The following is a 16,341-nucleotide window of genomic DNA, read 5'->3' as shown; positions in this document are numbered from 1 at the left end:
AAATAGCATGAGATTAAAAAAAAACTTACCTTTTGGGTTCTATGTATTTGGGCGTCTGGGTTTTGAGCCTTTAGGATCACACTCAGATTACATTTTCAAGCTTTTCTCTCCAATTAGGAGGGCTAGGAGTTGATTTCTTATAAAATGAATGTGGAGATTCTCCTGCAGTCACCGGACTCCAGGAGCCAAAGTTTTAAAAAAAAAGCACCAGATGGTGTGAGATTTGCTTTAAAATAGCGAGATTGGTGGCACGCAGGATTTCAGTATTGCATCAGGGGTGCAGGAGGGGGCTCCAGACTGGGGTAGAGTGTTGGGGTGCAGGAGGGGGTACAGGGTGCTGGCTCTGAGAGGGGGCTCAGTGATGGGGGTTGGGGTGTGGCCTGTTAGGATATCGATATTCAGGCCTCTCTGCAAAGCCTGTACTTTAAGAATTTAGGTACGTGTTTATCATTTAGCTAGTTATAGAGGTATAAAGGAAAGAATCAAAATCACTGTCTGCCTGTATAAGGCCTTTTCTCACTATGACAGTCTGAGGCCCTGTTCTTAGGCTAAGGCCTCTGGCTAAGCAGCAAGGCAGCCATAAACTGGGAAGCATATGGTCACATCCTTATATTCCAAACTGGGCACATTGAAATAAGGTGCTATTGGGCTGTTAGGCATTATCAGGACAGGACTGTATTCCTATCACCTCCAGAGAAAGGGAAGTGCCTAGAAGATGTAAAAGGAAACTTAGTTTAATAACATCCTGTCTGGCAAGAACTCGCTTATCAATAGCTGGGATGTGAAATCCTCATTTCTTTTTCTATCACTGTAGTCCCCATTTCCCCATTGTTTGTCTGTATAATCTCTGTCTGGTTCTGTGATTGTTTCTGTCTGCTGTATAATTAATTTTGCTGGGTGTAAACTAATTAAGGTGGTGGGATATAATTGGTTACATAATCATGTTACAATATGTTAGGATTGGTTAGTTAAATTTCAGTAAAATAACTGGTTAAGGTATAGCTAAGCAGAACTCAAGTTTTACTATATAGTCTGCAGTCAATCAAGAAGAAAAGGGGGGAATGGGAACAGGGAATTGGAATCATATTTTGCTAACGGGGGGGAATGAGACCAGGGACACAGGCAAGGTTCTGTGGTGTCAGAGCTGGGAAGGGGGACACTAAGGAAGGAAACTGGAATCATGCTTGCTGGAAGTTCACCCCAGTAAACATCGAATTGTTTGCACCTTTGGACTTCGGGTATTGTTGCTCTCTGTTCATGCGAGAAGGACCAGGGAAGTGAGTGGGTGAAGGAATAAGCACCCTAACACGGCCTCCCACTGGGCAGCACTTACCTCTGGCGGCTCCCGGTCGACAGCGGATGCAGCGAGGCTAAGGCAGGCTCCCTGCCTAGTCGGGCACCACACGGCTCCCAGAAGGGGCCAATACGCCCCTGGGAGGGGCAGTGGGCACATGGCCCTCTCTGCAAGCACTGCCCCCGCAGCTCTCTCTGCTAATGGGAACTGCAGGAGCGGTGCTCGCAGGCAGGAGCAGTGTGGGGAGGGAGACCCCTGGCCACAGGGCTGTGCTGTCCACTTCTGGGAACAGTGTGGGACCTGGGTAGGCAGGGAGTCTGCCTTAGCTGCAGCCACACTGCATCACTGGAGATCACGATCGATGAGTTGATCGCGATCAATCGTTTGGTGACCACTGCTTTAGAGTGGTAAGAGTGGGGAGCTTCTGCTTGCTGCTCTCTCCACCCCATCCCACTGACTGCCCCCCTTTCACAAGTCTGTCCCTCCTTGTGGATTTCTCCTGCAAACATCTCTGGTGCAAGCTGAAGAGGAAGCAACAGTTGCCATGGTAACTGCATCTGCATAGTCTCCTTGGCTCCTGAACAAAGTTTTCTCCTCTCTGGACTGGCTGAGGCTGATTTTGCTGGGTTTGCTCCCAGGCAGCCTGAACAAGGAGTGTGAGCCTCGCACATGGCCAGCCCCGGGCTTGCTTTCCACTGGGTGCTGACGTAGGCACAGCATTAGTGGAGGCATCTTCGCCCAGGACAGTGCTTGCCTGGCATCTCTCTGGCCCACCAGCTGAGTGTGACTGGCTTGAGCCATTGACTCAACCACCCTGCCTGCACAAGCGTGGCCTGGCCTGGCCCTGATAGTGTTTTGCTGTTCAAAGGGGGTCTCAGAGCACATTCCATGGGTTGTAACAGCCTTATGCCTTGTGGGGCAGGAGATTATCATCAGCCCATTTCACAGAGGGAAGACGAGCATGGAAAGGCTGAAAGCAGTGGTTTTTGAAGACATTTCTGTGGCTGCTCAGTGGAGCTATTGATTCCATCAGGTCTTTCCCAACAGCCTGGCAGCGAGGCATGTACTCAGCCACAGAATTGCATTGTCCTTCCATGCAAGGCTGACCACTCTCTTGCCTCCTTCCCTACCTGTCACAATCCCCTGCTCTCACCATTCCCTTTCCAGCTTCTCTTCCAAGCATCCAGATCCCCGCTCCATGTGGCACCTGTGGACCACAGTAACATCTCAGGCTCTAGCAGTAGCTACCGGGAAAGGGCACCCTGGAGAAGAATGGCAGGGCAGGGGTTCTACAGAGTGCATCTCGCAGCTCATCTGTTGCTCTGTGCCCTACTGCTGCAGCGTTGGAATGTGACCGGGACAGGGTGGGTTCCTGGCTGGAATGACCAGACTGGTACATTTTCAACAAACACTTTCACTACAGAACACTGACTCCACGGTCAGCACAGCTGCAATGAGGAAATGTCCCCAGAAGAGAGAGCTCATCGTAGTAGGTGAAGATGGGGTTTTACTCCGGTTATTTGAATTGGGCACTGGAACCAGGGCATCCCGACGTGCTTCGCTCAATGAGGCACACACCAGAGGGATGTGCTCAGACATTTTTCTTCTGAAGATGCCAGTGTCCGAGAACCAGACTGGGAAATAGCAAGTGATGCCCTGTCCCAACTCCCACTCCTTCGTGTTGCCCAAGTTGCATGCTGTTCACATTGTTAGGCAGCTCTTCAGAATGCAAGTCTCTCCTCTCTCTCATGTTCTTTGATTAGCAATTGAGAGTTAGCGATGCCCAGGTGTTTAATACCCCCATTCAGAGATGGTACCGCTGTGAGCATCTAGTCCAACCTCCTGTGTAACACAGGCCACGCACTGGAGCAGTTCAGAAAAAGGGAGTGTCTGCCGCCACAGGCCACTGGATAGGTAGAGAGCAGTTGTTTATTCTGCAGAAGAAAATCCTAACTGTACCAGGGAACTGACTCAGAGCCTTTTGCTGCCTTAGGCCTTGTCTACACTGCCACTTACAGTGCTGAAACTTTCTTCGCTCAGGGGTGTGAAAAAACACGCCCCTGAGCAATGCAAGTTTCAGCGCTGTAAAGTGGCAGTGTAGACAGGGCTGCAGCACTGGGAGCTATTCCCCTTGCTGAGGTGGTTTGATTACAGCGCTTTAACGTCGGCCATGCAGACGTACCCTTGGTAGAGGCCAACTGTACCAGAATCAAACAGAAATGTCTATAATGAGACTGAAACCCTCCTGATCAGGTCCACAGCTGGTGTGCATTCATCTCTCTCCACCCAAGTCCGTGTGCCTTCTTTGCACTGCCATCTCCCCAGCTGCATTGGCTAGTGTCTGAAAACCCCTCTGCTGCACGCTTGGGCATGATGAACATGGGAGCAGGCTGCAACCACTCTACTGAATTGCTGTATTATTTAACTCTCTTCCTGGTTGATTTGTTATTAAATTATGGTTAGTGTTTCATTAGCAAGCCCCCTTGGGCATGTGGCTTATTAGTGAAATATTGGCTAGATCTTCGCATGTGTATCCCTAGAGCTCAGCAGAGGGATTGTGCTGATGAGCTGCTGGAGCAGATGGCTCTTTGGGCATTACAAGCCAGATTTGCAAGACAGCTCAGCTCCCACTTAGGCATCTAAGTAAGGAGCCAGGCTTGCCAGGGAGCTTGGCAAACTGGGCTGCTGAACTCTTTGGAGAACATGGCTCACATAGCCCCCAGCAGTTTGGTTGGAGATCTGTCACAGCCCCATCTTCCCGAAGCTTTTGGCACTTGCTGCAGCAGTCTAAGCACCAGTGACCTGGGGCATGAGTCCCTTTACCACTAAGCATCCTTGTCTATGGCACTCTGTTGAGCCTCTCTGGAGAGCTTCATATCCATTGTATCCTGGTAATCTACCATGTGCTTCATTAACACCTTTACCATAACAGTACACTGCCCTGGACTCACCACTTCTGTGCGACCCAAGCAAAATAAAGTCTCAATAACCCAACAATCATAGTAACGTCAGGCTGAAAGGAACCTCGAGAGGTTGTCTAGTCCAGCACCTTGCACCAAGGCAGGACTGAGTAACCCTAGACCAGCCATGACAGCTGTTTGTCTCACATAAATGTTTGAGAAAGCAAAGTTTCTCAGAAGTCTGTCTCTTATACAGAAGAAGCCCAAATTAATCAGCACTGTGCATAGGCCAAGACAGGAGACATCGGACCCCACCATGTAGGAATCTGAACTCTACTTGTGTCATTACCCACTAAGAGCAGTGAATCAGAAAGATGGGTCCTAGCACTACACCATGCAATTTCGTAGCTTGTACAGTGCACTGCAAAGCAGCCAAGATTATGCGCAGAGGTGGTCTTTCGCATTGGTGCATCAATCACCAGATCCTCTTGTCCACAGCCTATCCTCCTGGGACACAAAATGTACTTGCAGACTCGCTCAGCAGAAATTTTGCAATAGACCACAAGTTGGAACCTCACAATTCCATAATTCAGAGATCAGACCAGAGATCACTTTGCATTGTAGATGAACAGCAAATGTTCTACATACTGCTCCAGGGGAGGCCTTGGTCTGGACCATCACTCCCAGGGTGTCGCTCTCCTACTCCCCTGGTCAGACCAACTCAGCCATGCCTTCCCTCCTCTACCACTTCTGTCTTGGATGCTGCACAAGGTCCAACGAGACAGAATGACGGTCATTCTGACCACAACATGCTGGCCCAGACAGTTCTGAAAAAAGAAAAGGAGGACTTGTGGCACCTTAGAGACTAACCAATTTATTTGAGCATAAGCTTTCGTGAGCTACTGCTCACTTCATCGGATGCATACTGTGGAAAGTGTAGAAGATCTTTTTATATACACACAAAGCATGAAAAAATACCTCCTCCTTACCCATAACTATTTTACATTTGGGGACAATGTATACCTTCAGATCAGCGGCACTGCTATGGGTACCCACATGGCCCCACAGTATGCCCACATTTTTATGGCTGACTTAGAACAACACTTCCTCAGCTCTCGTCCCCTAACGCCCCTACTCTACTTGCGCTATATTGAAGACATCTTCATCATCTGGACCCATGGAAAAGAAGCCCTTGAGGAACTCCACCATGATTTCAACAATTTCCATCCCACCATCAACCTCAGCCTGGTCCAGTCCACACAAGAGATCCACTTCCTGGACACTACAGTGCTAATAAACGATGGTCACATAAACACCACCCTATACCGGAAACCTACTGACCGCTGTTCCTACCTACATGCCTCCAGCTTTCACCCTGACCACACCGCACGATCCGTCGTTTACAGCCAAGCTCTGCGATACAACCGCATTTGCTCCAACCCCTCAGACAGCGACAAACACCTACAAGATCTCTATCAAGCATTCTTACAACTACAATACCCACCTGTGGAAGTGAAGAAACAGATTGATAGAGCCAGAAGAGTTCCCAGAAGTCACCTACTACAGGACAGGCCTAACAAAGAAAATAACAGAACGCCACTAGCCGTCACCTTCAGCCCCCAACTAAAACCCCTCCAACGCATTATTAAGGATCTACAACCTATCTTGAAGGATGACCCAACACTCTCACAAATCTTGGGAGACAGGCCAGTCCTTGCCTACAGACAGCCCCCCAACCTGAAGCAAATACTCACCAGCAACCACATACCACACAACAGAACCACTAACCCAGGAACCTATCCTTGCAACAAAGCCCGTTGCCAACTGTGCCCACATATCTATTCAGGGGACACCATCATAGGGCCTAATAACATCAGCCACACTATCAGAGGCTCGTTCACCTGCACATCCACCAATGTGATATATGCCATCATGTGCCAGCAATGCCCCTCTGCTATGTACATTGGTCAAACTGGACAGTCTCTACGTAAAAGAATAAATGGACACAAATCCAATGTCAAGAATTATAACATTCATAAACCAGTCGGAGAACACTTCAATCTCTCTGGTCACGCGATTACAGACATGAAAGTTGCTATATTACATCAAAAAAAACTTCAAATCCAGACTCCAGCAAGAAACTGTTGAATTGGAATTCATTTGCAAATTGGATACAATTAACTTAGGCTTGAATAGAGACTGGGAGTGGCTAAGTCATTATGCAAGGTAACCTATTTCCCCTTGTTTTTTCCTACCCCCCCGCCCTCCGTTCCTCAGACGTTCTTGTTAAACCCTGGATTTGTGCTGGAAATGGCCCACCTTGATTATCATATACATTGTAAGGAGAGTGGTCACTTTAGATAAGCTATTACCAGCAGGAGAGTGGGGTAGGAGGAGGTATTTTTTCATGCTTTGTGTGTATATAAAAAGATCTTCTACACTTTCCACAGTATGCATCCGATGAAGTGAGCTGTAGCTCACGAAAGCTTATGCTCAAATAAATTGGTTAGTCTCTAAGGTGCCACAAGTACTCCTTTTCTTTTTGCGAATACAGACTAACACGGCTGTTACTCTGAAACCAGACAGTTCTGGTTTCTCAATCTCCTCTGCATGTCCTCCTGCCCATTGATTCCCATTGCCAACTTCCCCAATCTGACCCAGTACAAGGCAAGAGCCAACATCCCAATGCACACATGCTACACCTCAGAATGTGGTATTTGGATGAGCATCCACTTTAGTACAGACATGTTCTTCAGCTGTACAACATGTTCTTTCCAGCATCAGGAAAGAGTCCACTGGGCAATGTTACCAAGCCAAGTGGAAACGCTTCGCAACTTGAGCTCAACGCAAAGGAGTCTTACCAGAATCCACAGGGGTCCCCCTCATTCTGAACGAAATTCTATCCTTAAAGTCATCAGGTCTCACCCGCAGTTCTTTGAGAGTCTACCTGGCGGCAATTAGTGCATTCCACCCTCTGGTGGAAGGTTGCTCTGTCTTTACACACCTGCTAACCGCTAGGTTTTGGAAAGGCCTCCCACCCATCCAACCAACCGTACCCCAATGAGACCTGAATCTAGTTCTCTTTCTGCTGATGAAGCCATCCTTTGAGCCATTAGCTTTGTGCTCCATGCCCCTTCTTTTCATGAAAGTCACCTTCCTGGTTGCAATTACTTCCTCAAGATAGGTCAGCAAGCTCGGAGCTAAGATGGTGGACCCTCCTTTGATGATATTGCACAAGGATAAAGTCTCCTTAGGGCTACACCCCAAATTTTTGGCAAAGATGGTCTCCCAGTTTCACGTAAATCAAGCCATTCACATACCTGTTTTCTTCCTAAGACCACACACTTCTGCAGAGGAATGTCAACTCCATTCCCTCAACATACAGCGAGCTTTGGCCTTCTGCCTGCAGAGAACTAAACAAATCAGAAAATCCCCTAGACTGTTTGTTGCAGTATCAGAGAGACTCAGCGTGGGGTGGAGGGGGGAACGGGACAGGTCATCGCCACCAAGAGCATTTCCAAATGGATTTCCAGTTGCATTATACACTACTACCAAGTGTCAGGCCTACCTCCCCTTACAGGGGTGCAATCTCACTCCACGAGAGCTCAGCCTTCAACTACGGCCTCCCTTCAAGATGTTCCATTTGTAGACATATGTAGAGCAGCCAAATGGAGTTCGGTTCACACCCTTGCAGCACACTATGCCTTAGTGCAGGACTCAGCGGTAGATGCCTCCTTCAGCACAGCAGTTCTCCACACGACCATTCCATCCTCATACTCGCACTGTCCTCCTCCAACTTAGGTACTGCTTGTCAATCACCCTCAGTGGAATACAATAGGGACCATCACTCGAAGAGGGAAAGGATGTTACTTACCTGTAACAGGAGGTTCTTTGAGATGTGTGGTCCCCATTTGTATTCCACTCCCCGCCCGCCTTCTCCTCTGCTGTGGATTGGTCAATTTTCAGTAGAGAAAGAACTGAAGATGAGGTCAGTCTGTCCCGCCCTTTATCACCTCTGATGGAAGCACAAGGTGAGCCAGGGTGCATGCGCAGACCAATGGACACTAACATCCAAATTCTCCAACTCTGGACACATGGCACATGCGTAACCCCTCAGTGGAATACAGACAGGGACCACACATCTTGAAGAACCTCCAGTTACAGGTAAATAACCTCTTATGATAAGGCCTAAACTTACTGTAAAATCATTTCAATTAAATTAAAAAATATTATTAAGCAATATATGTTTGCTGCTGAAGTTTTACTGCTAGAAATCACTAGCTTAGCACCTGGAACTAGAGTCTGCTGAAGGGCTAACCTAGCTTTTCACACCAGTTAGAGTGAATATTTTCGTCATTTTAGTTTATTCAGTTAGTTCAGTTTAATGATTAGTAAAGTAAAGAAAACAATTGAGAATTGAAAAGGCAGGAAAGCTTGTTTTCCTCTTCCAATCTATGAATAAAAATTAGGTGTGAGAGGATGAGCTCTACTAGTTCTAAAATATTGAAGGACGTGGTAACCAGAAACAATCAGTGAAATCTGCTAACTATAGATAACACTGAATTCAAATTTCCATCTGAATTGAGCTGGACACACATGAGAAGTAAAAAATTCATTATCTAGTAAATGACAAATGCATCATTCGCCATAATAAAAATATAAAAATGAAGAATCTGAATACATAGAATTTAAGCTTTATAGTTGCTTAAATAAATGTGTATAGATACAGTGTATCCTCCTGGTAGCCAAAAGAAACACCAAATTTGGTGTAACGGCTGTATGTAGTTGCAAATCAACATGTTTTAATGTCTACCAGATAACGAGAATCAGCCTTTCATTAGGAAAATAACTAAAAGTACAAATACAAAACAAGATTAAAACTAATTATTTAAATCGAGGTTTCCTGCTTACTGAATTAAATCATAATTAAAACTCGTGACTAAAATCACTTTAACATAAATCAGTCTGCCCCGTGGGATAACCCTGGCACCTGTTTGCCGGAGAGGGTACAAAAGATGTGTGCGCGCTTTGGGGGCAGGGGAGTCTGTGCTGTAAGCTGGGCCCTCTTCTCTCTCAGTAATGGGCCACTCTTCTTTTTGCCCCAGTTACTGTGGAGCTTTGGCTTTGGGACAGGCTGTCAGGGCAACAGAGAAGTTGTGTGGCACTTACTAGCCAAGGGTTCTTTCCTTTAGTTTATGGATTTGCTTTAATTTAGTCCCCACAGCAAGTATCTGAGCAGCCTGATCCCCCCACAACATTCAAACTCCGCTTCACACATGCACGCACACACACCTCTGCCCTGCCTTGCCTGGTCCTGCCTTCTCTCAGCTCAAGATCAGACTGCTTCACTAGCTCTTCCTAGCACAAAACACAGGGGCTCCTCCCCTTCCCTCTCGCTTAGAGCCCAGCCATACAGTGACAATTAGGCCATGTCTATTCCCCCCCCCCCCCCGAGCAACATACATTTCTCCAGCGTAAGTGGTAGTGTGCTCCGCGCTATGTCGGCAGGAAAGTTTCTTTCACTAACAGAGCTACCACCGCTCGGTGGGGGTGGTTTAATGATGCCGGCGGGAGAGCTCTCTCCCATTGCAATAGAGCGGCTACACAAGAGGTTTTACAGCGGCGCACATGCATCTGTACAGCTGTGCTGCTATAAGCTCTGTCGTGTAGACATAGCCTGAATCAGTCTCTTCTGTTCCTCATTCATTTCAAATGCTCCCTGGCACTCACAGACATCAGAAAGAGTGTGTTCTGCAGCCAGCTGGGCATGAAAGGGCTTTGGGGCTGGGGGTTGCAGTCCAGGTCCAGTGGACAGGTCTCCGTGTCAGTTGAAATCTCACCCCAGCTGGCCCCTTTGTTGGCAGTCTCAGCAGAGGGGTCAAGTCTGAACTGCCCTCCCCCACAAAAGGTGTCCCAGGAGGGTGAGGTGTGTCAGCAGTGAGCAGCGTGTAGGTGGGAGTCAGACTGTGCTGGGGCAGATCGAGGCCCTTGCGATGCAGTCACGCCAGGCTGGCAGCACTGCACCACGCCAGGAGCTGTTCATTTGCTCCAGCCTCCTGGCTCGCTGGAGGCAGCGGAAAGGTTTAGAAGCTGTCACTCTCATCTGTCAGATTCATCTGTATCTCGCGTCCATCAGTGGGTGTTCAGTGGTTTTGGGGAATTGTACTTTAGTGCTGTTATTGTGAAATTGCAGGCTGAGCCGGGGGTGGTTTCTGCCTTTCAAGTACTGGCTGTCGAAGCCAATGCCTCAGTGCACACTGCTAATGTCTCAGGAGGGTGCCTACTGCTGGGGGCAGCCTTTGAAGCTGGGCTGGGGTTTGTATGGGTGACTAACCAGTGCTCTTTAATCTGGGCCTCTTCTCCCTGCAATGGGATCAGTTCTGAAATACACCATGCACCAAACTCCACTTCCCGGTGTGCTCTTGTAACAGGGGTGAGCATGTGAGTGCAGCTGTGCTGCCCAGCTCACATGGGGTGTGTGTGTGTGTTGGTGTGGGAGAGTGTGTGTGTGTGTGTGTTGGGGACATGAGCAACAATCTACCTGTCCCTTACCCCATACTGCTCTACCTTCTTCAACACTCAGCCAGTGCGCAACATGCAGGGTACTGTGGAACAGTGGTTCTCAAACTTATTTGATCACGCCCCCTTCTTTGTGTTCGCCCCTACACAAGTACATACACTAACAAAGAACATCCACATTCAGCTCTCACGAAATATGAAAACCACTAAGGCACTGATTCAAACAGAGCCATTTAAGTATACAGGAAAGTGAGATGCTGCTTACGGGCATTGATCACTGTTGCTACTAGTGTGATGGGTGCTTCTGGTTTTTGGAGCAGAGCAATTCCACAAATAATCCAGCGATCCATTGTAATAGGAGCAAAAGCAAAACTCTGATTGTGGTTGATGCTGGGGTGACCAGATGTCCTGATTTTATAGGGACAGTCCCAATATTGGGGGCTTTTTCTGATATAGGTGCCTATTACCCGCATCCCCATCCCGATTTTTCACACTTGCTATCTAGTCACCCTAGTCGATGCTTACAATTATATGTGCACACTGTTCCATAACAAACGGATTAATGTACAGATAGCAACGACTTTGTTTAATGCTATGCACGCTTAACAGAAATCCATCAAAATGCACAGCGCCACCGGAGGACATGGTATATCTGGAGGAATCAGCTTTGCTAGTTATTCATTGCTGTGAATAAAATGCGTGCAGTACGTTTTTTTTTTCCTACGCGCGCCCCCCCACCCCCAAGAATACATTGGGTGCATTTGAGAACCTCTGCTCTGGCACACGCTGGAACGACCAGGGCGATTGCCTCTCAGCTTAAGGCATGTAAATGTGTTTGAGGCAGACTGTGATTTCCTGAGACAAGGCTCAAATAATCCCAAAGGGGTGGGGACACTGACCAGCCTGCATCAGATTCGGAGTTACTCTCTGTCGGTGACATAGCGATATACTGTACTACCCGCCTTCAGCCATTAGTATTTCGTATTTATGTTGTGGAGTCCCTAGTGACCCCCAGGCCTGAACCAGGACCCCATTGTGCTAGCGCTGTACAAACACAGCACAAAGAGACAGTCCCGGCTTCAAAGAGCTGGCAACCTAAGGACAAGACAAGAGACAGACAGACAGATGGGGAGAACAAGGACACAGTGAGACGGATTGGTCACCACGATAGCCCGTGGTCTCAGATAGCCCGTGGTCTCAGCGCGCCAGAGCCTGACAGTTGTCAATACCTTCTGTCCCCAAGGGCCTCCAAGTGCTTACCACGCAGAAGTGCACGTCAGCACCCCAGCACAGCAGTGTGGGCCGAGAACTGCTTACAGTAGAACCTGCAGGGGGCTTGGAGAGGCCGAGCAGGAATTTTCTGGGTCTGAGTGGCTAGTTTAACAGCCAGTCAACCCCCCTTTCCATTTGTAGAGATCAGTGTCTGAGGGGTTCTTGCTGTGCCACATCTTTCTAGAGATCAGTTCATGGAGCTCCAGTGCTACCCGACCCACAGTCACACGGACCCCTCCCCACCATGCTGACCCACCTCTGCCCCTGTTGGTGCTCACATAATGTCCCTGCCCTGTGGAGATGTGAGAGCTGGGACATGTTTCGTGTAGTTCTCATTGCCTCTGTGCTGGTCAGTGTAGCCAGTTAGTTCATTCTATCATCCACATATCATTGTATTAAGTGATGTTGTGGTCAGTTCATCTACAATCTATGTTAAATAGATTGACGTTGTAGGATTATAGATGTATAGCATTGACAAGTATTTAGCAGTGATGAGTGTGTATTAGGTTGATAAGGAAAGCAAGGCTGAAATGCACGGCCTACAGGCTGAGACCTGTAAGATGTCAGCTTAGTCATAGGCATCAGAATACTTAACATGAGTGAGTGACCTTGGGATAGCCCTATGCCCATAAAGTCATAAGGTTACTGTAAAGATGGGCCAATAGGTGATTGCAACAGACCACAACGTATTGTCTGAGACCACAAGACACCTGATTGTAACATCAAGGAAAGTCTTTGTTGACCATATGGTATACTTGGTGCATAGATGCTAATGAGAATAAGAGGAACTATAAACAACCTATAAAACAGGGCACCCTAATGTTCCTGGGGTATAGAAGTACAGATTAGGAAAAGAGGGCTGACACCTTCATGCATATGCATAAGGCATTAGGCATAGGTAGAATTGCAATGTATAAAGGGTTCCTTGGTTGGGTAAAAATGGGAATATTCACAGGCAAACCCCAGCAGTAGCTCACCCCCTACTGATGATCAGTTGGTGAGAGGTAGCATCGTTCCCACGAATGTCATTGAGGACACGAGGATGACTGCAGGTATAATTACTGCATAGGTTTGTGGAGGGTTTCTATAGGCTTGAGTAATTGTAACTTTGTTTAGTGCTTTAATAAAACTTTGTGCTGGTGATTGTCTCTGCGGTTGGTATCCTTGGACTTTGCGTGTCCCTAGAGCCTCCCCTTTTGAGAAAAGCACCAGAGGCAATTTTGCTATGTTGAGCTTGAAACTGTTGTGGCTAGAGCCAAACCCACAGTGGTATAAGACAACATCACTACATTCACCTTAAATGAAAGGGTACATTAGCCACTGGTCAAAGCCAGCTGCGTGGGGCAAAAGGCCAACAAATGCTCCAGGGACACATAGTGATCATTGGATGGCAGTTTGGAAAGCAGCGGGGTGGGGTGTGGGTATGGACTAGCCCTGGAAGGGTATGCATGCTCTGTGGTCCTGCCCTGTCGGCTAGTACCCCAATTTATGAGTGACTTGTTTACATCTTTGCCTAGGTACTTTTTTTCTCTGAAGATTTGCAATAAAAGTGGATGATGAATGTAACATCCCATCTCCCCCAAAAAGGTGTCACCGTGTCGTTAGTGCAACCAGGAGTTGGCATTGCAGCCAGCCAGGGTACGGAGGAGGGGGCTGCCTTTCTTGAGCTTCCAACACGGGATACTGGTGTAGTAGTGGTGTTGGTCCCAGCTGGTATGGCATACAGTCACTCTTCGCTTAACGTTGTAGTTATGTTCCTGAAAAATGTGACTTTAAGCGAAACAATGTTAAGTGAGTCCAATTTCCCCATAAGAATTAATGTAAATGGCGGGGTTAGGTTCCAGGGAAATTTTTTTCACCAAACAAAAAAACTGTGTCTGTGTGTGTATAAACACACACACAGAGTATACATTTTAAACAAACAATTTAATTCTGTACACAGTGATGATGATTGTGAAGCTTGGTTGAGGTGGTGAAGTTAAAGGGTGGAAGAGGGTGGGTGGGATATTTCCCAGGGAATGCCTTACTGCTAAATGATGAACTAGCTTTTGGCTGAGCCCTCAAGCATTAACACATTGTTGTTAATGTAGCCTCACACTCTACAAGGCAGCACGAAGGGAGGGAGGGGAGACAGACGCACACCCTGTGTGTGGGAGAGAGAGAGAGATGCACGTTGCCCCTTTAAGTACCCTGACCCCTCTCTTAAGTACATTGTCTTTTTAAGTCGATCAGGAAGTGGAGACAGCAGCTGCTGCCCCAAGCTCTCTCTGTCTCTCTCTGTCTGTGTCCCCACCCTGCTGTATATGGAGAAGGGGTAAGCGGAGTGCAGGAGCAGAGGGACACGCTGACATTAGCCCCACCCCTTCCCCCCTCTGCACAGCAAGCAGGAGGCTCCTGGGAGCAGCTCCAAGGCAGAGGGCAGGAGCGGCACATAGCGGTGGGGGAGGGACAGCTGAACTGCCGGCAATTGATAGCCTGCTGGGCAGCTGCTGCACAGGGAACTTAGGGGAGCAGGGAGCCGATAGTGGGGCTGCCGGTCCACCCTGGTTCCAAGCCCCCACCAGCTAGCTCCAATGGGCTGCTCTTCCTGCAAGCAGTAGACAAAGCAGGCGGCTGCCAAAGGATGAGGTTAAAAAGGAGCATTGCACAACTTTAAACGAGCATGTTCCCTAATTGATCAGCAACGTAACAATGAAACAAGTTAACCGGGAGGACTTTAAGTGAGGAGTTACTGTATTGTGTATCAGTGTCCCTGTTGTATGCTCTGTGTGTGTGTGAGAGAGGAGCAGGAGACTGACAAGGAGAGCAAGACCCTTGTGGGCTAGAATGTGCGTGCTTCTGTTTGCACGTGTGTGTGTTTGCCTGTGTGTGCGAGTGTACGAGAACCTTCCTTTGCCCTCCGCCCCCGCGCCGGCAATTGGGTGCTGCTTGGTGGGAGGGCGCAGGCAGGTGGTGCAGGGGGTTCACTGGCCTTTCCCTTGCCTCCCCCAGTACGAGTTTAAAGCCAAGAACATCAAGAAGAAGAAAGTGAGTCTCCTGGTGTCAGTGGACGGGGTGAAGGTCCTGCTGAAAAAGAAGAAGAAGGTAAGACGCTCCTCACCCCCACCCCCCCCGAGCCAGTGGTGCCTGTGTGGTGGGGTCCCCTCCACCTGCGGGGACATGTCTGGGCCCCTTAGTGTGAGTGATGGGACTATGGCTGTTGTAGGCTCTCGAGTATGTCCTGCCAACTGGCCTCTTGGGAAGAGGGGTGGGGGAGTTGCCCCTGCAGCCCAGTGCAGAGTTTTGGCTAGCTGTGCACCTGGCGTGGAAAGGGCCTGTCTGTTTACTGAGGCTTTGCAGGGAACAAGCCCTTTGGCTGCAGGGGGCCTAGAGGGACTGCAGGGATTGACCAGGCCCAGCCTGCAGCAGACACACTGCTTGCCTCAGGCTGCAGCTAGTTCTCTGTGGGAAGCGAGTGGTCACTGCCCTGGTACCAGGCCCAGAGGGAGGGGGAATTCATACCCAACTCCTCTCTTTTCTGCCAGGGCAGCCTGTGGGACTGTGGATGAGGGAGCTGCATTGTCATAAGCAGAAAGCGGCGCAGGGGAGGGAGCGAGCCTCAGCCCCCAGGGTTACACTGGTATCTCCCCAAGAGCACCCTGGTTAGTATGGGCCAGCCCTGGCCTGGGGGGGACACACCTTTCGCATCGCCCCATTGGCTGAGCCCGGGAAGTACCAGTGTCTGAGCAGCACCGTCTGGGAGTGGTGGCTAGTCAGCTGTGGCCGGCCAGGCAGGAGTGAGGGACATGGTCTGCCGCTGACCCCTGCGAGGCCTCACTTTGCTGCCTAGCCCAATGTCACCATGGGCACCAAGGCAGAGTGCCCATGCAAACCCTGCTCCCTCCCCCCCCCCCCAGCTGGCTGCATTGTACCCTGCAGTGCCCAGGTGAGAGTGGGGATCCAAGGGCTGAGTAGTGTGGGGGTCCAGCCCAAATAGCAGGATTCACCTTCCGCCATGGCTACACTAGTGTGAAGGGGCAGGAAATAGCCCCTGTGTGGCTGGAGAGTAAGTGCTGGCTCTGCCCTCCGGCAGAAAGTGTCCTGGTGGGCGGGTGTGCTGGTGGGAGGAGCTGAGGCAGTCCAGCGCTGCAGCGGCTCAGACAGGGCCCTGGCCCTGGTAGCCCCTGGCTAGCAGTGGTGTAAGCTGCCTCCCCTCTGTTCCAGTCCTGGAGTGAGTGAGGCCCAGGGAGCAAAGAGAGTGGGTTTGCACTGGGGAGCCCACAGTGGGCCAGCTGTGTCCCTCCTCCCCAGAGCAGGGCTGGCCATGCACACTGGAAGGGAGCAGTGCTCCACTTTGGCCCAAGCAAGCTGGCCCAT

General features: G+C 49.3%; 1 protein-coding gene across 15 annotated transcripts in view; it reads left to right on the top strand.

Annotated features, from left to right (window-relative positions):
- Nucleotides 1-16,341, top strand: part of NOS1AP (nitric oxide synthase 1 adaptor protein) — a 175,360-nt gene that overhangs the window by 85,703 nt on the left and 73,316 nt on the right. For 10 of the 15 annotated variants that reach the window (XM_073356231.2, XM_073356232.2, XM_073356237.2 and 7 more), the window contains one exon: nt 14,977-15,069. The exons of 3 other annotated variants lie outside the window; for them this stretch is intronic. In XM_073356231.2, coding sequence (XP_073212332.2) covers nt 14,977-15,069 — 93 coding nt within the window. Of the gene's footprint in view, nt 1-14,976; nt 15,070-16,341 lie in introns of those variants that run through there. 2 more of the 15 variants (XM_073356239.2, XM_073356238.2) reach the window with 1 other exon arrangement.

Source organism: Lepidochelys kempii, chromosome 8 (genome assembly GCF_965140285.1).
Source record: "Lepidochelys kempii isolate rLepKem1 chromosome 8, rLepKem1.hap1, whole genome shotgun sequence".
Classification (NCBI taxonomy): Eukaryota; Metazoa; Chordata; order Testudines; family Cheloniidae; genus Lepidochelys; species Lepidochelys kempii.
Note: the sequence above shows the minus strand (reverse complement) of the source record. Positions and strands in the feature narration are given on the sequence as shown.